General features: G+C 38.6%; 1 protein-coding gene across 1 annotated transcript; it reads left to right on the top strand.

The window, feature by feature from the left end:
* The first annotated feature begins 2,499 nt into the window (after positions 1–2,499).
* Positions 2,500–8,456, top strand: dio2 (iodothyronine deiodinase 2). Its single transcript, XM_035387479.1, has 2 exons — positions 2,500–3,048; positions 6,467–8,456. The coding sequence occupies exons 1-2, from the start codon at positions 2,770–2,772 to the stop codon at positions 7,070–7,072; spliced, it is 885 nt and encodes a 294-aa protein (XP_035243370.1). The 5' UTR covers positions 2,500–2,769; the 3' UTR covers positions 7,073–8,456.
* The last annotated feature ends 16,791 nt before the right edge of the window (positions 8,457–25,247 follow it).

The following is a 25,247-nucleotide window of genomic DNA, read 5'->3' as shown; positions in this document are numbered from 1 at the left end:
CTTGGCAGTCTTTCCTTGAGAAACCCTGTCATCCTTTAGGTATAATAAATATTCTTAGCACCCGCCCCTGACACAAAGATAATAAAAAAAATACATTTAAGTAGTTAAACTGTTCTCTGGCCAACTCATATGGAAAATTTCAGACATTAAATAAGGCATGAGCCAAAAGAATGTGCAGTATAGTGGTGGTGCTCCTACGGTAAATGGAATGTCTTAAAAGATACCTTTACTGATGTGCAAAAAACAAGAACAACATAAAACTGGCATGAAGCAAAATGAGAGGCCCAAGGCAGCCAAAGTAAAACAAAGCATTCACATTTTGTACCAACCCAGGATGTAGCTAGCAATGGCTGCCTCAGCTAATTGTGAGGAAGCCTATCTGAGCTGTATGAGAGAGGCAAAGTTTGCTCTTGAAACAGGATCTCAATTTTTCTGCGGTCTGATCATTAGTACAGCTGGAAGCAGGTTTTGTAAAAATAAATTTTTGGCAGTATTTTGTATTCACATCCATGAATAGCAACTTTACTCCTTTATTTAGTTACCATTAATTAATTTTTTATTTCCCCCACAACCTGACTTCATGGGTCTGATTTATTTTTAAATGGCAAACCTTTTAAAATCTGTTCTAAGTTAAAATGTCTGGCTACTCTGATTAGAAAAAAAGGTTTCCTTCATTGGCCTCTCATAGTATTTCAGGGCTGAACAACAGTACAGTGATGCGTGGAAATAGCACTGAATGGGATTTAAGCACAATGCCATTAAACGTGTTTTAATCTGGACAGCACAGCCAGGGGTGTAGGATTAAATTCTCGGCCCTTAGCAAGCGCAGTCTCTGTGGGCTGCTGTCCCAAAGCAAACTTTTTAGTCCAGGCCTTTTGAGCCCCTGGCTTGGGGTCCTGGATAGACAGTTCCACTAGCCCCCCCCCCATGACTCCCTTGAGCACAGCAAACTTCATTTGGAACCTGCTTGCTTCCACAGGCATTACAAGAGCCCCACCACCCACTTCCCTTGCTATTTTAAGTTCTGCATCCATTCCTTAGCTATGTAGTATGGGGAAATTACAAGAACATATCTGCTGGCAAGATGTTGGTCCACTAAAGACAAATGAATTGAATTATTTCTAAATTTGATCATAGTTCTGGCATTCATTTCAAATATAAGTTATATATTGACTTCATTTTAAATGACAGAATGGACTATAGTCTCGTATAAGAAACACACACCGGTCCAAATGTGCTTTTGTGAAACCCTCACTCCATTTTGGTCTCATGTGGAACAGAGACATGGCCTTTACAGAGTCCATTATTTCCAAACTAAGTCCTCATCTGTGGCTGAAAATTGAACAAGAAAAGTTGACATTTTTGGCTTGAGACTTTGTGATAATTAATTGAAAGCGGTGGGTGAGCTGGAACAAGACCAAATTCGTGTGAGACACAGCGGGCAGTAAGACATTGGTCACGCGCTCCTGTCAGACAAGGTGCCCCAGTGCACTCTTTTTGCATTGCATTGCTCCTGCAAACTGTACCTTACAGCACTCTCAGTTGACATGGATGGTAAAAATAAGAACCATATGGGGTCATTTGGTAGTAAGCCTTTTTTTGGTTTGGCTTATCTGTCTTTTGAAACTTTTTGTTTTTCAGAGAAAATACATATGTTGAACTTTTCTATTACACAGAAATGTTAAATGTAAAAAAAAAAAAAAAAAAGTTCGTGTATAAAAATGTATCCATTCAATTTTTCAGTTTCAATTAGCTTTATTAGTATGAAAGAAATCATTTGGAATTACAGAGAATGCAGTTTTCTTTTTATAGAAATGCTTCACGCAAAATAACAAAATGTTCATATTACTAACAATTTACTTTAGTAACAGAGAATAAAGTAAAATATAATGATATCAGACTATCAGTATCACTTTGAATTTATTCCAGAGAACATTACTCGAAATGCTGCTGTTTTGTCCTACCTGTTGTCAAGCATGCATCCATGTGCGCTCATTTCCGAAACAAAACTTTCTCAGATGGAGTGTAGGAAAAGTACCGGTACCGGTACACCTATGTACTGGTAACGCACAATTAGCCCTAGCTATGTTAGGCTAGCTTTGAAAAAATGAAATTACAGGAAAGCAGTTAAATACCATGCCGTTTTTGATGTACAATATAATTACGATATCGTTTTAAACGTATTTTCTTACACTTTTCACCCTGCAATCATCCTGTACCCAGTACCAATCCGATTGGTTTATTCAACAAAGCATAGCTACATGAAATTACTTTCATTGCTGCATTAGTAGGCTAATGTCTGTCTAGTTTGAAGGGTGCGATAACTGATGTTTGAAAGAGCTGGTTTGAGAGTAAGTTCCTCCCAGCTGTCTGTTTCCATGCATTTTATTATCTGCCCTTGTCCAGAGAGAAAGCTTTCATCGTGACGTCATGATCTCACCACAAGATAAGCCCCGAGGTCTATTACAGAACGGGGAATGACTTACGATATATAAAGAGCACAGCGACAGAGCGTTTTGTTACCGAAGAACAGTAATTAAAGTGGGAATAGAAAAGTTCTGAAAAATCGCACCAGCCTTGCATCTTCGCGCTTGCATTACTTATTTTTAATAGTACATCGCTGGTGATTTATTGCACTAAAGATACATGCAAACTTAGAGGCAACACAGTTGTGTACTTTACATAGCACGAACCTTGATGCAAGCCTGCAACAAAGAAAGTAGCCTAACAAAAGGGAAGACACCACCTTAACAGGATGGGTTTAAAAAGATGAACTTTAAGAAAATACCTGAGTCTGCGGTTACTTTCCCTCCTCAACAGAAAATGGGCATGCTAAGTGTGGACTTGTTGGTTACCTTGCAGATACTACCAGGTTTCTTCTCGAACTGCCTGTTCCTTGCGCTATATGACTCGGTGGTACTACTGAAGCGCGTGGTATTACTTCTTAGCTGCTCCGGGTCGGCTGTAGGCGAGGAGTGGCAGCGCATGCTGACTTCTGCTGGCTTGAAATCTATATGGAACAGTTTTCTGCTGGATGCCTACAAGCAGGTAATTTTGCTTAAAGCCATTATTCTTCCTTCGTGGAGGGAATATCCACGTTATTTCCATGTCTGCTATGCCCACATTAATTTTTTTTAGAGTGGGGTAAAACTTGCCTTTGTTGATGGCAGTCATTTGTATAACAGGCATATCACTGATTGCAATTTCCGTTGGCCTAATTATAACGGAGAACACTATTTCTTACCTTTAACAGAATTAATAATAATAATAATAATAATAATAATAATAATAATAATAAATAATTTTTATTTATCATAGTTCTTCTACTTAAACCTATCAACCCAGAGTAGGCTAAATGTATAGCCTATCAACAAAGACGGCGTTTCCTTTGTGTTTGATTGTATTTAACCCCCTTTGAGAGCCAAGTTAACTTTTTAAATTGATAAAAACATTTTCAGCCATTTAGAACATTTGAACTTTACTCATTAAAAGTGGAAGAACCTGTTGGTCGTTGCCCTATTGTATATTGGCAACAGGGCCAAATGTCTTCGGGTTTTTCAATATAAATAAATAAATAAATCAAAATAAATCAAATATAGCCTATTTGAGCAAGTAAAATCCGTATCGTTTTCATTACATTATCGCAAATATGCAACTGGAAATGTGATAACGTGAGAAGGACAATTAGAAAATGAGTTTCTCAATGGCCAGTAAGTCTGTCAAGTGTAAAATCTTTTTTTAGCTGGTTGACTACAGTTGACCTCCATTGCTCCCCTACAACAATGAATTCAAAGCCAAACCAAACCATGACACTCATTTCCTGCCTCTTCTGCAGGTTCCCCTCTATTTTTTCCATCTAAGAGCTAATTTTATATCTCCTGTTTTCTTTTAATTGTTACGTGTGTCTTAAATGAGGAGCTTTACAGTTTGCACTCAGGTAAAATCAAGTTAGATGTTAGAAGAAGGATACCAAACTTACCACCCTATGTTTGTTGATGTAGCCTACTATGGATAAAATAAACCCATGTGACATAAGCTTTTTGCCTACATAGTAACAGGAGTTCTGTGTTCTGATTTTTCAAGTAAAGAATATTTGATGCGGCACTGTTGCTTAAGAATAATCGGCTTAAAAATCTTACTTCCTCAAAGACCAGTGGAGCGGAATTGCATTCTTTCAAAGTAGCTTAAACTTTCTGGCTCTGGATAAATTATACTGTGAAGTGAGGTATTCTTTTCAACACATGCTTCTTACTCTGACGGCAGGTCGTACATAAGTGAAAATGAGGCACTTGATGTTGCAAGTGGGGAGCTTGGAATAATTAGAAGTTCCATTAAAGCTGATACAGTTTTATTGCTGATGCAAGAATGTGTGTCTATAGTCTGCCATACAGTGCACAAGTAGTGGTGAACAGTAACCCAGGACCCTTTTGGAAATTCTTCAGTTTATTCACCTCAGTTTGTTGGCTATACATGTTACAAAAGTGCTGGACTTATTCTCTTGATGTTTGTGTTGAATCTGACAACGACATCATTGTTGATTAGAAAATATTTCGGAAAATACTCTAGCAATGGACCGGTTGAAAGTAATTCAGACCGAAGAAAATTTGTAGATATTTCTAAAATTCTGACTTGAGAAAATTATAACACTTAGGGAGGTTCCTATTAGTGTGTTTGCACAAGTATGACTGTAATTGATGCACAATGTAGAATCATACCACGCAAAGCCAGACAGGGTGAATGCTAAGATATGTTACAATGTGTCTTTATACTTTGTACAGGACCATGATGGTTCACCGACAGTAATATAATCACTTTCTAATCCCAAGAACAGTGATCACTGTTATGCTAATGAACAGACGAAATGCCTGTGAGATGCAGTTTTGTAAATTAGACTTTCTGTGTCACCACCTTCCATTGTCTCCAACAGTGTTCAGTATTTAAGGGGACATCAAATAATTTAACCAATGACCTCACGATGTAAAACCATCATTGGCAGGCAGTTCAGTGCCATCAGCACCATAAGCCCTCATAGTACAGAAACGTACTTTGCACTTCTGCTCCAGTATGTTACTGCCTTAGCTGTCTATATCCTTCTGTGTATCTGTGAGTCTGAAATACTCCCATCACATTTGTTGGGCTCCCTCAAGACCGTGAGAACTTTTGTCCTTTTTTCCGACTAATTTACGGGAACACCTCCTGCGGCCTACTGCTTCTGTAGCCAGTACCCCTTATACACCTGCACATGTTAATGCACCATTATATTTAGGAACTCTACTGGGTCATGTGTAAAAGAGAGCCCAAGTTTGGATTCTGGAAAGATTTCCCCAGCATTTTACTGGCTCAAAGCCTAGTAAAATAAACAAAAATCCTTTGTTTTGGTGTTAGTGAAAATAAATCCATAACATTACTGGATCAAGAATACAAAACTCAAGTTGTTTCACTAAGACACCCATCCACATCCAGCTACATTGTTTCTTACTACTGCAAAAATCAAGAAAGTAAATGGAGCATGTGCACCAAATGAATGATACCTTACTAAGTAGCTACACAGTACGTGTCATCATGTAGTTATACAAGAGTTTATAAAGTTCCCATAGATGTATGTGCACTTTAAAATGTGACAGGACATTAGCTTTTATGATTCCACTTTCCTTCATTAGCATTAGCAAGCAACTTAATGGTAGTTTGCTTCTCTGGTTGGTAAACCTACTTCCATCCCAACTCTAGCTCTTTTAAAGTACTTGACAGCTACTTGGGCCTCATTCACAAAATGTTTTTTAAATTATTTTTTACTTTTGTTCTTAATGTTCCTACAAAAAAACAATATTAGATTCATGACACATGTGCAGACCTTTGTTTTTGTGCATATCCCAGGTGTATGAGAAAATGAATGCTGGCTGTTTGTAAATTTTATGCGCAATCTTCATGTGATTTGCATAAGAACAGCCATGAATAAATACAGATAAGAAAAAAAATATGATTTATATAGATATTATTTATATATTTATATATAAAACAACAGGTACTCTGTTCATCCAAGTAATCATAGCTGTTTTTTTAACTGTCTACTAATAAGTAAACGGAAACTCCAGCCATTATCATCATTATTTAAGATGCTGGGCCTCACTTTGAGATGTTTCTCTCTCGTCACATATAATAATAACCCACAGCAAAGATGTCAAGATCACTACCCAGAACAATGCTGTCATCCAGGTATTGCTTTTGCTTTCCCCCATTGTAGAGACAGGATTCAGGACATATGAAAGTTCAGATGAACGCCTGCAGTTCAGATGAAAACAAAACAAGACTCCATATATTCAATTGCACACAGGCCACACCAACCATTCTAAAAGCTAGAACATATGAAATTCTCATTTTGGGTGGAGTTTCCCGTATATTATTAAATGTTATGTCATCGTAAAGCATAATTGTGTATATATGTTTGTTTTTTGTTGCTTTTGATCAGGTAAAACTCGGTGGGGAAGCACCAAACTCCAAAGTGGTTAAGGTCCCCAGTGTAAGCAGCAGGAAGCTGGGCTTCAGTAGCAGGACAGGCGATGAGTGTAACCTGCTGGACTTTGCGTCATCCGACCGTCCTTTAGTGGTCAACTTTGGCTCGGCCACCTGACCCCCCTTCATCAGCCACCTGCCTGCCTTCCGGCAGCTGGTGGAAGAGTTCTCGGATGTGGCCGACTTTCTCCTGGTCTACATTGACGAGGCTCACCCCTCCGACATCTGGGCAGCGCCAGCAGTGGAGGCGCATTCCTTCAAAGTACAGAAGCACCGCAGCCTTGAGGAGCGAGTTCTGGCTGCTCAGAGGCTTCTGGAACGTTTCTCCATGCCTTCTCAGTGCCAGCTCGTAGCTGACTGCATGGACAACAACACCAATGTGGCCTACGGTGTGTCCTTTGAAAGGGTCTGCATTGTTCAGAAGAAGACAATTGCTTATCTAGGGGGAAAGGGACCATTTTTTTACAATCTGAACGATGTCAGGCAGTGGCTTGAACAGAACTTTGGAAAGAGGCAGAGCCGGGGAATGGAAAAAAAGAACAGATGTCTGGATTGCCCCTGAATTTGTTTATTTAAGAAAAAAAGGAAGGTAATGTGCTTTCAGAACTGCTTTAAGGTGAACCCCTGTTCCAGCTATCTAAGCAACCAGCAACTACCTTTCAGAAGGAAGTCACTGTTCTTCAACTTTCAACTGAAAAGTAAAATAGGCATAAACTCTCACCATGAACTGAACCTCAGCAGCACACAAAAATGGACAGTATTTTCAGTCAACATCATTCACACAAGTTATCACATAAGTTAATGTAGCTTTTCCCGCCAATATTCCCTCATGTTTGAAAGTCAGTCTCACCTGGAGAAGAAAACCAAAATAATTGAACAGTCAAGAAGGCACAAAAAACAGCTTTTCTAAATATGAAATTAATTTATTTCAGTGTGATGGAGTTTTTAATATGTTAGTGTCATTTTTACACAATGGTGATATATGCCAGTGTCTGTGCATAAGAATTTAAAATGCTTTTATTTAAGATGGCAATCCCCTCATTGTCCCCTCTCTATGTAGATGTTTGTTTTAATGTTTAGAATGTGTTGCTGTACATGCTTCACTGGCTTTGCTTAACTCCAGTTATGCACATTTTCTTCAATATTCTTCATAAAGAGGGACATTTTAAGGTAGCATATGACTTTGATCTATATTCAGCATCTATAAAGTTTTGAGGAGTTAAGTATAGTACACATTAAATTTAGATAGGACAAAAGGTCAGAAGTTTGTGAATTTACATAGTTTCTTTGCTGGGACCCCTGTAGTATTTGAAGAGCAAGGACTCCTTTGCAAGTGGATTTGAATGTAACATTTCAATTTTAGTGCATGCTACTCTTCATTTTATCGTGCTCAAGGCTGGATAGCAACATATTGCCTTACTGTTTGTAAACCATTGAGACATTTGGCAACTGAGATGAAACAATGTAAAAAGAGATACGTCATGGGAGGCAGCCATGGCCTTAAATCTGGGTTGTTTTAATGGAGGTGCACCACTAGTTCCTTTGACATGGGTGGTGGTGCAGATCCCCATAGGACCACTGTGTCAGCATGTTCCAGAATATATTTGACTGCCTCAGCATAGTTCTGAGTTTTTCCAATCTCATTCATGTAGTGATGGCTGGATTGAAATATTATAGCAAAGCCAGAATTCTCGACAGACAATTGTTCAGGTCAAGGCGGGGCTGGTGTGTAAATGAAAATCACTGATGAAAGGGTGTTAAGCTCTGTCAGTGATTGGATGTGAGACCACACCTATTCTGTTGAGACTTGAATTAAGTGCCTGTTTACATGTTCAAACATTGTCTTGATACCGATTAGAAATTCATTTTTTTTTGATCCCAAGTAGTGCAAACAGCTGCTTTTCTAATTGAGGAATAAATAAATAAATACAAAGCTTTGCTGCTAAGCCTGAGTTCTGTTTGTATTGTCTGTGTCCTGGCCCATGGGTAAAGACGCAAACTGAAAGAACAATCTGGAGTAAATTCAATGAAAGTGACACAATAAAGGAGTGACAACACTGCAAAAATGCTTTTTTGCTTTGAAAGTAATTCAGACATGCCCTTGAAGGCAGGTCATTACATGCTGACTAAAGTTCATGTGACCCAGAAGTTTCTGGCTGAACTCCTGCCTCTCAGTGAATGCCAATACTGTCTTGCATATGCCCAAGCAGAACATGGCCTGGGGGTGTGCCATGAAAAAAAAACGCTGGCTGTGGTTGGGCAATGATTAGCCAAGTGGAATTTGTGAATACAGGCCGTTAAAGCATTATTCACAAATTGTCTTAATCTTGGAAGGACCAAGCACAGCCAAGCAGGGGGCTGCCATTGTTGGGAATGGGGGGGGGGATGTGTTCAACTTAGGTGTAAAAAAAAAAAAACACCCTGAATGAGCCCATGCCAGAAGAGAGCCTCAAAATACACTTTCTAAGGAATGTTTCTGGTAAACAGGCACTGCACTGAATCCTAAAGCAGTTGGCCAGGAAGTGTCTTCAGGTTTAGGCTTACCACGAGCAAGGATCTGTCAGCTTCCAGTAAATTCTGACAGGGCATAGAGGTGCAGCACATTCTGTACAGATGCAGCTGTACAGAAGTAATATGATTTTCTGTGCCCTTTTTTGCTGTTGTCTGATAAAAAAACAAAAAAAAAATCAGCTTTGAACAGACAAGAAGAAAATATTAAACTGATTAAGTGAACTGTGAATTTAACCAAATACTATCCATCCATCCATCCATTACCTATACCTGCTTATCCTGGGCAGGGTTGCGGGGTTGCTGGAGACTATCCCACCATGCATTGGGCGAGAGGCAGGAATCCAACCTAGATAGGCCGCCAATCTATAACAGGGCACCTGAATAAATATTTTAGCAGGCTAGAAAATGTAAAAATCAGAATATAGACAGCCATGGGGAACAAAGTTCAAAGTTCTGCTTCTATATATAAGGATATATGGCATTTGTCTGCAGAAACACTTAAGACAATGTTGCATTCCTCCATGCACATAAACTAGCCCATCTTTGCTGTCCACCTAACTACAACTCTCCAATGAGGTTTTAGATAGAATAATGTTGTGTAATGCAGTTAACTAATTTAGGAACATGACAAGTGAAACAACACTAAGCTGAATGTAGTCGTGCTATCCAGTGCTAAGTCATAATGCAACACACATCAAAATACAGTGCCCTGTTTAAGGAAATCTGATGGAGAAGACTGCTTTTAGAAGAGGCTCGATTCTGATTGACGATTGGGGAATGCTCAATAATTACTTCACTTGTTCAGTCAAATTTTCTCCACAACATCCAATGGTGCTTCAGTATGTGGTATGAATCATTAAATTATAACAGATTAATTATAAAGAGTTTTATGCATCAGGTTGTTTGTAAGGATAGTTAAGTAACCTACAATACATAATGAAGCTCAACCAGTTCTGTTTTCACTATTCTGATTCTAGGTCTTCCAGTTGCATTTCTGAGTGTAGTGGAGCTAACAAATTATCCAATTTTTTGCATGTATTATTGATGATAACCAGTCGGTAGGCAGTATCATTCCCACCAAAACGAGATCCAACCTTCTTAAGGTTTTGCTAGCTTTGCTAGAGGGCCGCTGATCAGTTTTTAGGCCAAGCAAGAGCTACTATTAATAGCTAAGTAGCTAGCTACCGAAGCAAGGGCTACTGTAGTGAGTTTGGGTTAGCGTGCTAGTCCAGCCTCCTGGTTGTTGCTTGCTCAAAAATCTGGCATTTCTACTTCATTTGCAAAAACGCAGGGAATCAGGGATAAGCAGCACCACCAAAATTATCGTCTCCTCCACGTTCCTTCAAGGTACACTGCCCGCACCTTCAGGGAACAGGATTGCATCAAGAATTTGGCAATGAAATTTACGAATCAATTGTGTACGAGGCGTTACACTCCATGAATTGGTTCCGTTGCCAGTGTTCCTTGCCAAACCGTGCGCTGTAGATTTACCATTATGATAGAAAACTATAGCTAGCAGCAGCTACACACTGGCATATATGTGCTGATATCACTTTCCCGACCTTTAGCTATTTTTTACAGTCTCTGGTCCTTAGTTGTAGATGCTTCCCCTTGAAATTACTTCAGGTCTCTTAACGTTACAGTTTATGTTCCAAAGCAAGTAGCTAGCAATTTATGCTAACGTTTTCGATAGAAAATATGGGTTACTAATAATTTTTTTGTAAAACAAAAACAAACAAAAAAACCGGTAGTCAAGCTAACCCCCTTTTAGCCTATCAGAAGTGAAAAATATGGAAGTCCTGCCTTTAATCGATTTTGAGTGACACCTCTTGCATACACTGCGTGAGCGTGGTCAGCGGAGAAAGTGGGACCGAAAAGGCAAAAAACATTCCGTGAGTAGATCGTGCATAGAGAAGTTCATAATTTCATCAGAACATGATATAAATCACTGAAATTTACCAGATTAATTGTAGGAAGGTTTATGCCCACAGTTCAACTACCGTGAGTCCGTCTGGAGCCCCGGTTTCATATTATTTTGTTCTTCGTGAGCGAGTTCGCTTCAGCATTCTAACATGTCCACTCTTTAATGTGAAGGAGGCTAGCTCCGGTAAGCGGCGTTAAGTTAAATTCATGCTCAATTCATGAAATAGTTAAATTAAGTTGTTGATTTGAGCTGCCACAGTATAAATGTTGGTACATGTATTTAGTAGAACGTGTGTAATGTTTACCATTTGACCATTTCGTCGAATTAACAGAGCCATTCATGGTTTTGTAATTTGAGCTATGCTAAGCGAAGGCCACATAAAAATAAAAACCAGTATCGCATTTATTTTGTTAAAACTAGAACATGTTTCATGTTGGTGACTAACTTCTATAATATAAATCGAGTTGAAGCACTTAATATAGCTGAATAAGCTAACTGAATTTAAGCACTTATTCCAGCTACATAAGCTATAAGTGCTCTCACTGTAATGTATTTCAGGTTATTTCATGTGTTAAAATGAACTGCGAATTCATTTTACAGTTGAATAGTATACTGTACAGTTAAAGCAGATGTTATTTTGAGCTGATACTTGAACTTATTGAACTAGATTATTGAACTAGGGTATAACAGATAAAGGGCCTATAAATGTTATTTACCGTAGTATTATGTTGTATGCAGCGGAAGACTGTAAGCCCTGATTCGTAATACAGGTCAGGTCTTTTGAACACCCTGGTCTTTTGAGAAGACCCTGGTCTGTGTGATCCTGTGATTGTGATGACCCTTGGTAGGGAGTCCAGTGTTAATGAAACCAGTCTATGGCTGATCCACAATTTGTGATGGCGAGACACCCAGCTTGAACTTCATTGACAACTGCACGCAGAGGACAGAAGCATCATCTGCCGGAAAGACTGAACTTCTCATTGTCAATACGGTGTGGTAGGGCTGTATCCACACACAACATATACATTCACACTTACATTCATTCTAAGGATGCACCCAAGAAAGACTTTCAAACAACGCACACACTGTGAAAAATACAAAAAATTTTCTTTAAAAGTAATTTATTGATGCATGCTCATTACTGTAAATTGGTACGAACATTTGTATGTACTGTTTACACCTGGTGTTGTCTCCATTCATTTATGATACATTGTATACTCCCATTGCTCCTACCCGAACCTAGCTATATGGTGTACATACCCAGAAGTGGGTTACATATGGTTATTTTTGTTTTTTAAATTTTTACGCACTGCCATTGGGACACTACAAAAAGCTCTTGTTCGTACCCTCTTTTGACAGACAGTGGTGCTTTCCATTAAGTGAAAGTGAAGCTACCCATCAGCAGCTATTTCCAGCAAAAAACAAAAATAAAACAAAGCAAAGCAAAAAAAAAAAAAAAAAAAAAAAAAAAAACAGGACGTGAAAAGGGACCATTGAATTACAGTGCTCAACATCGCAGCTGGGACAGTCTTCTTGCTTCACTTGAAAAGTGGATAAAGGGTATGAATGGAATGTATGGAATTGTAGTCCTATTGTCCCTACAATGATCATTATCTATTTGCTAGGCAGATACTCCCATCTACTGTAAAGGGACTTGAATTGCATTGTTTGACTGTGGCAGTTTTATGTGACCATTCATTTTTTTGCGTGTGCTGATAACAATATCTCCTCACATCCCTGAGTCATACTTCATCTGCTTTCAACAACAACTTTCTCCCGCTGTTGATTTTGACCTTGTCTGAAAGAAAAATGTTTGTTCCCGAACAAACCTCTTTATTTGAATCGCCATTTTACAAATAACATCTCACCTGAAATATATACTTTTTTAGATTTATTAGGCTGCTTTATTAGTTTGTAATTAACACTGAATTAACTGTTTTCTGAGAGAAAGAGAGCTAATGTCAAATGAACACAATCTGTATTTCATCCATAACTACTTAGGATGGGTTACTTTCTGTAGGATACACATGTCCTTGCATTGCATAAAGTGCAGTGCATACCACATTCTCAGTTTATTTGAATACATATATCTGAACAATGGGATAGCCCAGTGGTTATCTTCCACTCAGAAGGAAAGTTTGTGTCTACCTTCATGTTGATTGTGGTGGAAATGTGTATGCACAGGTCGATAGGAACTGGAAAAATAAAATAAAAACATCCCTGAACAGCATATTCACATGACAGGAAATGTGAATGAAGTAGAAACAGACCCAGTCCTAAGGTATAATCACCCTGGTGCATAGCACTTTTGATGCAGTAGATCAGAGAAAATTAACTATGCAGAAACTCAGAGTGGAAGAAGACCCTCAGACATGACTCTAAGGCCAGCATTGTATTAAATATTTTAAAAAGTTGGAATAGGATTCTTGTACTTTAACAAAAAATAAAAGTTCAGGAAATTAAAAGAAGTTCCTCTGTTAAACTTTATCAATCTGGCCAGTGACAGTATTTCAGGAGTACACAGTTTAGCCCACTCTTGTTGCTTCCTTCTCCTAAAGTGAAATGATATCTGGTCTCAGCGGAGAGTATAACCTGTTTCCTTTTCACTGACAACATTTTCAGAGTTCAGCGAACTGTAACACTCATCACATGGTGTTCTTTGTTTTGTAATTGTAATTTTTATAGATATATCGCAGTGTCAGTCTGCCAGTTTTTTTTTTTTTAGCAGAAGGCACATTTTATTTCAAAAGTTGTCTGATACTTTTGAAATGTAAAAAAGGTAGGCTAAGAAAAATCACATGTAATGTTCTGTAATTTGAAGGTATAGTTCTGTCATTTGAGAGTAATTTCTGCATTTCTAAGCAGCACACTTTATTTCCATTGGACAGGCATGCCCATTTGGACTTTCTACTTAGAGGTACTGTAGTAATCTAAGTATAAATTGTATAGTAGTAATTGTATACTATGCAGAACACATTGACATTGACATATGTTGTTACAGTGTGTTGCTATATAGGGCTTGGATATGCAGGTTTTATTATACTTTGTCTTTGCTGCCTGAGAAAAGGAAGTAGGGTAATCGAGGCTGCAGAACCTTATTTTGGTGAACAAGCAAAACAGTATGATTTAAGCTTAAACTTGGGTCTGCATGCCTACATTTTTGTGGTAACATTTTACATCAAACGTAGTGCACATTAGTGTAAACCAAAATGGTTGACAGAAAAAGCTCCCTTTATTTGGAAAATATCTACCTAGAAAATTTCCTCTTAATTACAGTAACTTGTCGTTGATCTCTATGCAATTGGGTGGAAGCAAACTTTTCCTAAATGAGATGCATAAGTACACATGACTGTATCAGCTTTAATGGGCCAAGGTAAGGGCCACTTTTAAAAACTGCATATTAATCGAACTGGAGTCACCTTGAGTAGATGTTAAATTGCACCTTTTCAGGGGAAAAAAGTCAAGTGCGTTTAAAACAATTTCAGGGAAAATTCAACACAAACTGGTTTCAATCAATACCAATCATGGCTTCTTTGATTGCAACAAAGGCTTGGTTAAGTGGCTGACCTAAGAAGTACACTGCCCAGTTGAACAAAATAAAGCACAGCCTTTTGGCATGGTTATGAAACATTTCAGATAGTTTTGTTTTCTTATATTTTGATAGAGCCCCTGCCTTTAGGGCATGAAAGTTACTTAACTTTATGCATAAGTTCTAGGATAGTTTTTTATGTTAAAAATGGCACAGTTTATTTTATAGTCTCTGCTCTTACACACTTTTAAATTCATGTTATTGCCACAAATGTATTAATGTGTTCAAGAAACATAACCTGAAAACAAGATTCTTGATTCAGCTTCCACAGGGTACAAGGTAGCCTAGTTTATACTACAGCGTTTAGTGTTTCCCTGGGCAGAATTGATTGTTTATACCCCTTGTAGAGTGCTTTGACCTTCTGGTATTACTCATACTGTATATGTGTATGAAATTCCTGTTATGTAGTCAGGTCATGCTCTGTTTGGTTGACATGGTAGTATTCCTTGGTGTTTATAGAGTTGGATGCCATAAGCCTTTTTCAGTTCAGTGATGTCTACAGAGATTTTTACTCAACTTCAATTCCACCATAATTTTCTGTACTCATTTTTCATACAGGAATTTCAGCTTGAAACTATCTTAGATATTAAATGTTCAAGCTATATCCATCAAGTTTATTTGTTAAAGCAATGAGTTAAATATTGATGGTTAGCTAACTATTTCAGAAACATAGCTTTTTGATAGCTAGCAGGCAAGCTACCAAAGCTATTGAATGAAATAAAATCAATTTTATTTGTATAGCAGTTTTCTTTTACAGAAAATGGTCACAAAGGGGCTCTGCTGAGTGTCAGAGAAGTGCAAAAACAGAGTAAAAACCAGGCCTGAACCTGGAAGAAATCTCAGGAGGAACCTGACTATAGAGTGAGCCCATCCTCCACTGGCCAGCTTAGTGTAAAGTAATGGTAGATTGGATGTAGCAGAAATGTAATAAGGGATCGATCACGGCAAATAGGATGGGTTGCGCAGATCACAGTTGCGGTAATAAACTAACTGGAGTAGTAGAAGTCCAAATTGTATACTTCAGTATAGTGCAGTTTAGAGGGGCAAAGCGATACATCTGGACCAAGGCACGGGTGTGAAGGTGGGGTGGAACAGGGCTGCAGCGGACTGCGACCATGGAGTGAGGGCAGGGCAGCAACAATCCCGTGAACTCGCGGCAAGGTACAAGGCTGGAGTAGTCCGTGAACTCAGGGCGAGGGAAGGGCAGGAGACTCAGTGCAAAAGAAAGAGAGAAGATGAGGTTAGGCACAATAAAGTTTGTCACCACACAGAGTAAATGTCTCTGGGCCAAAAAAGATAGAATAAACACTTGGATAGAAGTTCCATTCAGCTAATATACAATCCATTGCCTCCAGTGAGTAATGTATGATGGCTAAGGTAGCCCCTAATAAGAGGCCTCCTAGTGGAGTCCCAGCCTGATTTCAATTTATGTTCTATCCTTACAGGACTAATTCAAACCATACATTCATGGACTAGGCTGAGCTACCTTCCTCTGTGCCATAGCCCTAGACAATGCTCTGAGCTAGGCTGATTAGTGAACATGTGGTCCTGCTGGCTTGAGTGGCAGCACTATTAGTATGCCCTGGCCCGCTCTGATGTCCGGGCATCTGAAATTAACTTCATAAACTTTAACTCTCAGTAAATATCTTCAAATGTATATAGAGGGTATTTTTATACCCATCTACCCTCATGAACTTAACTCTGATCATCAGTTTACTCTGACTGTACTATGTATGTCACAATAATATCGAAACCTTCAGTTGTGACAGTTGAGCATTACAGATGGATGTTTGCCTATGCCTTGCAAATCATGTATAAGTTGTGTACAAGCATACATTTGATGTTGAAATATTGATTAAAGTAGACATCAGTTTGTGGTTGCACTATATTTTGTATGTAGCATGATTATCAGGAGAGCAATAATAAATTTAGTCTACGCTGAAATGTCCTGCTATTACCTGTAATTAACTTTTAAAAATGTATAAATACTGTAACCTCCCTGTCCTGACCTGACCTTGGTCATTTAACACAAGAACAACAACAGTAGAATATCATGCATATCCAGAAATTAACTTTAAGCTGAGGACACACGTGCTTAAATGACTTTGGAATTACACTGCAGACCAAGACAGTGAGGTGACACATTTACAGTGGATTATGTGTCATTACAGTTATTAGAACAAGATTCAGAGCTGCACTTGGTAGCAGCTTGGCAACAGCAGTTTGCGGCTCATGTATGCTGAGTGCATGTCTAATTGAGTTAATAAGACCCCTTTTAGATTTGATTCCTGCTCTTTAATTCCTGTCTTGTTGATAAAGGAGGATTGTGTCTACTTTTGGAGCTCCTAAACTCAGCCTTTGCTTTATTTTGATACCCAAAAGACCCTGCTTAATTTTCCACCAAGCACACATCTGCATTCTGACAGCTGTCCTCTGAAACAGAATGCATAATTGTCACCTCTTTTCCAGAGCACTGTAGAAATAAATAACAAATCTGTTTGTCCGGCTCAGAGCTAATCACTTCAGCATCGGTGCTAATGTGTTTTTATGATCATTGTGCTTTTTTTAGCCTGCCACTTTCTTAGTAATGTTAATCAGTAATGGGGAACCAGTGCTTTGGTTTCTGCATGCAAAAGGATGTTCATGATTTTTATAAGCCTGCAATGTTTGAGAAATTAGGCATTTTGTTCCCTCCCCACTAATTTTGGCATGTATCTTAGAGCTGGGACATTATCCTCAAACAATGCTGGGCAAGTGTTTAAACTGAACCTTTGTCGTGCTCCTGAGCACAGGCAGTTGAGTTGAGTTCTGGAAGCGCATTGCTGCCGCTGCCCAAAATTCCTCAGGAAATCCACAATGGTCTCAGACACATTGCTATTCAATTAACTGATCCCTAGAGGGCGCTTTGCCTAAAAGAAGGAAAAACAAATTTACACCCAACCAAGATTGTTTAAGGATGCCTTTCCAGAAATGAAATTGTTTTTAATATAACAAATACTGCAGATTAAAATACTTTAAATATATCATTTGACACTACAGCCTTTTTATTTAAATATTTAATAGATATCTAATTTCAACAAGAACTGTGATTTGTCATGTGATGTTGTAATATACCTTTCCTGTAATTATGCATAATGTATAAAATGTATTTATATCTCTGGCTTGTGGTGTAGTGCATTGCAGAATTGCACACATTTTGGCTGCAGTAATTCTTGTGGAGGTGTGGGTGGGAAACTTATTGCAAAAAATAAACAATGTATGCTAAAAATAGGTCTAAAACAGAGGTATGCATAATTTGCAGCTTGATTGCTACGGTGTATGCTGGAATGATCATAAACAGTTATACTACATGTATATACACTGGATTGTTTTATTTTTTAAATAATTAGAGTAGGGTCTCTTTCACGCAATATAAGGACATGCTACTGATACTGTACCTCAAATATTCATGAAATGGCACACTTCATGTCCATAATTTGTACCATTTCAACTTTAACAACCATAAGAAGTTAAATAGAAATGTCTGTCTTATAGGTTTAATTCTGAATCCTATTTCTTAAAGAAATGCTGATGTTCCTTATGTGAGGTCAGGCAGTGGTGGCTACCCTTGTCTTCAGGGAAAAATAGCAGGATCTTGTTTTTCATTTTAGAAATTATCAGATGGACTGCAAAGTCAATATACTGCTCGAATGGTTTCCTGTACTAGAAAAGTGCACAAAAAAATAATTTAATTATGTTTAAAGAGGAACATCTGCTCTTGTTTGGCAGAGCAGTCACTGATCATCCATGTGACATGCTGAATGAAGATATTAAGTACCTGCAGTTACTCTACTGTTTTCCTTTCAGTTACACATACCATTTGTGTACCATTTTCCCTGCACGAGAGCCGGTTTTTGGCTGCTTGAAACATTTTCTCTAAGTATGTTTTATACAGTGTTAGGCAGTAGCAAGTAGCAAAGCAAAGCTACTAGCATAAATACATTTCCCAGTGTCATAGTGGTTGCGTAGATATTTGCCAAATCAAATGACTTTAACAGTGAAGCTGTTTTATCAATCAAATAGTATGGTAATTCCCGTAAAGCCAGGTATTGTTACATTTTCTACAGCCTTCCACAAACTCAGCCAAAATAAAATAAAATAAAAATAAATATATATTTAAAAAAAAATCTGAATCCACCCTTCCTGGATTGTGGCCTTGTCCTGGCGGAAGGGCTTATGAGGTTTTATGATCTCCAGAGCTATCTCGTCGGGGGCTTGTCCCCCGGTAGGGTCTACCAAGGTGAACACGTCTGGGGTGAGGACCCAGACGAACATAATCCAACAGACCCCTACTGAATGGTAAACAAAAATAGAGCTAAGTTTACCCTGCCTGGAATACATTTAGCGGGACCTATCCCTGAAGGTAGGCCTGGGGGTGGTGTACGCAGGTGAGTGCCTGATGGCCGGGCAGCCCATGTACCTCTGCCGGGCTTGGCCCAAAAAGACTATGTGGGACAACCATTTGGACCCATCACCTGCAAGGTGCAGGGTAGGGGTTCGGGTGCAGTGCCTGTCGGGCAGGGGGTGGGAGCGAAGTAGACCTGCACGTCATGTGCTCGGATGACAGAAACTGGTTCAGATGGTGGTGGTGAAGAAGAAGCTGAGCCGAAAGGCAAGGCTCTTGATTTACCAGTTGATCTTCATCCCTAGTCTCACCTATAGTCACGAGCTATGGGTAGCAACCGAAAAAGATTGTGAATACAAGCGGCCCAAATATGGTTTCTCCATAGGGTGGCTGAGCTTGCTCTGCTTGATATAGTGAGGAGCTCAGCTGTCCAGGAGGACCTCAAAGTAGAGCCGCTGCTCCTCCGCATAGAAAGTAGTCAGTTGAGGTGGTTTGGCATCTGATAAGCATGCCTCCTGGGCACCTCCCTTTGGAGGTGTTCTGAGCTTGGCCACCTGGGAAGGAAACCCAGGGGCAGACCTAGGACACACTGGAGGGATTATATCCACCGGCTGGCCTGGGATCGCCTTGGGAGGAGTCGACGGAAGTCGCTGAGGAGAGGGATGTCTTGGCTGCTCTGCTTACTCTGTTGTCACAGCGACACTTATCTGGATTAGGCAATTAGAAAATGGATGAATGGATGGATGGAATTTCATCTGGTGGTAAATTGTGACCTTCATTTTCTGGTTGAAATAAAAAAATGTGAAGAGCTTCAATAAAGTGAAACATCTCTGGAAACCGTGATATGTCATGAATATGATATCCACTTTGTGTTCTTATACATACATACAGACGCATACAGTAGGCTCATTCTGTAGGCCCGCAGTAGATAATTTAATGAGATTGTTTGCAAGTCATTCTCAGAGACAAGTGGAAAAGTATGTGTAAAATATTTTAGATATTATCAGCATTGCCTTTTCGAATATGAACACTCACATTGACCATACAATTCATTTCAAAGTCAAATGATTATTTTAGCCTTGGTTCTCATATCACTGTCATTTTGTCCTCCCTTCTTTTCTGTCAGAGAGATTCTCAAGGCTTAAAAAGGCAATCCTATTATTATGCAATCCTCCTGCATTACTTTTTAGTTTATTTTGCCAATTTGGAATTTGCAGTTCTCAGAATTGTTTATATGGATTGAAAAATGAGTAACTTCATAACCATCCATAAGTTAATTTAACATTCTTATGTTCTCTAACAGATGCCTGATAAGGTGTCCTCAAATACCTGTCCTGTTCAAAATCTGAGAAACTAAGGACAAGCTTATTTGCTTTAAAGTGATGAGTGATTGTAAATTGAACTATCTTTTTGGAAAATATGCAAAGATTATGGTTTGTTTTAAATATGGTTTTGCAAATTAAATGTTTCATAACAGTTTAATGGATTTTGTGAGATGATGAGCAGCCGTATGCTCTTTTCAAAAAAGACAATATGGAGCAGTGGGGTGTTTGTGACAAGTCAAATGGTTGGGATTGGTTGGTACCCATGAGCCGAAGCTCAGGATTCACACACCATGGATAACTAGCATTTCAGTAATCCTGCACAGGAACATCTGATCTCCGGTGCTCTCTCGAAACTGGATTAATAATGTATCACAGCTTCTATCAGTCAGCTCTATCCCTGAGCTATCGGCAATCATGTTCAGTTCTTCTGTTTGCATTCCTAGGCCTTGCTTCCGTGCATGTCTCTTAATCGTGGGTGCGCTGCGGAGGACACGGATTGAATGAATGTGTTTACAATGAACTGAACTGCGCTTCCTCAAACCACCCAAAAAAACTGCATAAGCTGACAGGGGAATTAGTTCAGTAGGGAGTGCTGGTTGAATCCCTACAAGTAGCGAGATTGTGGTTTGCTTTTGGTCCACTAAAATGGGGGAACAGTGTATAAAAGGGCTGCAATTCCTACGCAAATCACTTGATAGGGATGGAAATAAATACCCTCAAATTATAGCTGACAGTCTGCAGTCTAACCTCATATTTGTTGTTCAATTTCAAATCCAGTATGGGATGTGGTGAAATACAGTGCCAAAACCTATATATATATATATATATATATATATATATAATATGTATGTATATATGAAATATATGTATGCCCATTTCATGAGAATATAGAGTGCGCATAGTGTATAGTGTATGAGGTTTGACACAGTTAAGACACTAGAGGCATCTGTATGCTATTTTCTGTGGATTTTAAAATGACTGTGAAGACAATTTCAGATGCATGTACCCCTAACAATGTGCAATACATAATCAGTTCCAACTGAATTGTAAGCAGAACAACGTAAATACTTCCTAATGTAAAATGGACTTGCACTATTTGCATTTCTGCATGTTCGCTTACTTGAGAACAACAAATGAGCAATGAATGACTGGACATCTGGACTAGAATGATACATGTGGGAGTTTTGTTTCCAGCCTCACTCCATCTCCCCACTTTGAAAAGATTTGCACTGTGTCTTAATCATTTCGACGGCGCACGTTTTCTGTGACCTTAGTTGGCCTACACCCTGCTCTCCTTATCTCTGTCCTTTCTCTGTAGTGACTTCCTCTCTCCTCTCTTTCTGGGTTCTGATGCCTGGCACTCCCACTCCCAACCTGAAGAATTTGTCATTGAAACATTCAAAATTTTCAGTGGAACATTATAAACTTTTAACTTTTTTGGGAACAGTGTGAGGGGAGAGATGGGACGATAATTACAAACAGTAATGCCTAATTCCTCAAAATGCTTACCAGCTGCACACTGGCTTTCTCAGTCTGCATTTCGCTGCCATTTGTTTTCCCTATTTGACGTCTCTGAGTGTTCTAATGAACTTCTTCCAGTATTCACAAAGGTATATATTACTATGCTGCCTGCAAACTGTTGTATGCTTAGGCTGACTGCAAAATATATATATTTTTAATTCAGTCAACACCATTGTTTTGTCTGAGGTTTATATAATAAAACCATCTACTGTATTTGTAAATGTATATTTTCAGTTATTTTTACGAACATTGGGCCTCATTCACAAAACATGCGTATGATCAGATTTGATCGTTAACTCCACTTACGAACCACAAACATTTTGGTCTTCATCAGTTTTTAACATCTGCAATTTCCTTTTATTATCTGAATATCAGAAATTTTATTTGAGTATAGTTACAGTAGTTAATTTTTTCCACACCTAGTTTCCATCTTGGTTTAGTTTACTATAATGATGTGTAAAGACCCACAAGCGCACAGCCACACACAACACTTGGCAATGAAGCATTTGCTGCTTTTGGATTACTTGGGTAATTGTGCCTTGGTGAAAGAGGACATTTTTAGGGACCACACAGATACGTTTGTGGACAGTGATTGATGGCTGATGTTTGCACGCAACCCTGAGGTCAGCTTGCCTTTTATGGGATTGCTGAAGTGTTTCCTCCTGCAAATCAACATGATCAGGCATGTGCATTCAGTTTAAAAACAACTGGCATTCATCATCTCATACACCCGAGATACACACAGAATCAAAGTTCTGTGTGTGTTTCTTGAACCTCATGTTGGTTTTTCATAGTAAGCTTTATGAAAAACAAACGTAAGAAAAATGTAAAAAAGTGTGAATGAGGTCCAATGTGGAAAACATTTTCAAACAGAAATCTGTATAAATGCCTTGCACAGATTTTACAGGGGATGTTCTTTTCCCCTGTGGAAGAAATACATGACTGTTAGGTTGATTGATACATTTATCACCAATAACACCAATTCATGATAGGATCTGTTGTGCACAAGCTAGAAGGATCTTGAACAATGTGCCAAAATGCCAAGATTGTGTTTGTTTTATTATATCTCAAGACTGCATGAGAGGGATTATTGATCTCTTTCATGTCTCAGGGTTAAGTGTGAAATCATAAAGCTTTCAGAGGATAATAGTTAGAGAAGTAGTTTTTGTATCATAGAAATTCAACAGCAATAATGGATGAGAGTGCCCGTAGTCTTCTAAACTGCCCATCTGAGTTCAACTATCCACTTCACATCTCTGATATTTCCATGACCCTGCATGTAGCTTCTCACATCTTTGCAGTGACATGTAACCCCTTTCATGGGATTGAACTAAAATGCATCATTTGCGATTTATTTCACGTCGTATTTTCTTTGTATATGACATATAGGTATTTATCAATACATAATGTCTTGCAAATTGATGCACAGGCGAGGACATCTTTGCAAATGATTTATTTTATAGTAGCGGTATAAATGTAACTGGATGTTTCTGGATTTTGCTCATTTACTCAGAAAATATTTTGTATGTCAGTAGTCATTACCTGTTTCTATTGCATTCATAACTTAATCAAGTCGGATACAATTTAAACCAAAGGGCAGGACGGAGTGTAGCACAGTGGGTAAGGAACTGGGCTCGTAACCGAAAGGTCGCAGGTTCGATTCCCGGGTAAGGACACTGCCGTTGTACCCTTGAGCAAGGTACTTAACCTGCATTGCTTCAGTATATATCCAGCTGTATAAATGGATACAATGTAAAATGCTATGTAAAAAGTTGTGTAAGTCGCTCTGGATAAGAGCGTCTGCTAAATGCCTGTAATGTAATGTAATGTAATTCCGTTGTTACATTCATATGACCTAGTCGGTATAGTATACATATAAAGATAAAATATACAACAACTTAAAGAAAATTAATTACTTTTTCTTGTGTTAACTCATAGTTATGCCCACTCCTTGATTGGTCTTTGTGCAAGTAGCCCATCAGTAGAGTAGGAAATCCCTGAGGCTGGGGATAGGGCAGTGTTGGGTCAGATGTGCTGTGATGTCAGAGGGATTCTGGGAAACAATTCTACCCTTGACCCATGTGGCTTAACCTGAAGCATTGCATCCTGTCTGTGTCTCACTCATTACTGACATGAATATCCTATTCTCTCCTGTATGTCTGTGTGACAAATTCTCTGATGCACATCAGGGGCAATGACTTCCTCCTCTGAGAATGACTGTGAATTGATCTGTATTGCAGTTCTCCAGAAATAGGCTTGTTTTCATACCCTAACAGGATTAATCAGTACTTGTGGTCATTAATTACCATGTCATCATCTTGAGCAGTGTTCTTAACAAATGTTGTAATATAGTCAAAAGAGTAATGGATATTCTGAAATGGGGAATGGTTCTTTATGATTGAGGGAGCCTCATTGTATAGTGGTAAAAACCAAGGTGTCCTATAACAGTGCTGAATAATTCCCTGGTTAATTTAATAAGTGGGTGTGTACATGTAGGTGCAAGTTTATGCAAGTATCAAATCTTAAAGAAATATGAAAGGAAGCACATTCCACTCAGATTATTTTTTGCCTTTCCATGTTTAGAAAGTTGAGAAATAATTACACCTGAGAGTATGCATTCACCTCACTTTTGCAAAGTGCTTGAGAAAAGAAATTCATGGTTAATGAAAAAACTAACAGCTGTTGCATTTACACAGACAGGGAAATCGTGTATTTTGGTCACCTAGCATCCAATTCCAGCTAGAATACACTCCTAAGCCTATACTTTTCACGGACAGGTAACTTTTTTAAATGATGTATGATTGAGTTACTGTAAATTAATATAAAGCCTTAAACTCGAAAATTGCTTCTGGAACAGTTTTTTACTCAACTTGCTCGAAAATATTTTTTTGGAAATATTTCTGCAATAGTTATCACATTGTTTTGTTACTTTGGGAGGTGGCAAAGGATTGAATTGCACATCTACAAATCTGAAATGGCTACAGTAGCCAAGCGTTACATTTATGGCGACTCTCCTCTATTCACTGTATGCGATTTCCTCCCATACAGCTCTTCTTCACACAGGAACAACACTGTGTGACTGCAGTTCTGAAATGTGTTTAGTGGTTTCATCAACCAATATTTCCAGCTCCACGGATGAGAACATTTTTTTTTTGCGTTCCACTGCTTCGCTTTCTTGCAACGCACAAGACACATCTTCAATACGGGCAGTGCATTTAAATGAACTTACTGTGGCTGTGCTCATTTACATAACTAGTGTTAGTAAATTTCCCCAACTAAATTGTAAGCGAGCGGTGACGCATAATTTTGCGGCCTGACGGTAATTGTAAGCATTCTTAGTAAATATGGCACCTTCATAAAGGGAGTAAACCTTATCTGTGTAGCCTTGACTGGGGTGCTAGCTAACTACTTTATTATTCCTGACACAAATTTGTCCACAGAAAATATTTAGTGTTCAATTTTGGTTTGTACCGCGTGGATAAT

The sequence above is a fragment of the Anguilla anguilla genome, chromosome 1 (genome assembly GCF_013347855.1).
Source record: "Anguilla anguilla isolate fAngAng1 chromosome 1, fAngAng1.pri, whole genome shotgun sequence".
Lineage (NCBI taxonomy): Eukaryota > Metazoa > Chordata > Actinopteri > Anguilliformes > Anguillidae > Anguilla > Anguilla anguilla.
Note: the sequence above shows the minus strand (reverse complement) of the source record. Positions and strands in the feature narration are given on the sequence as shown.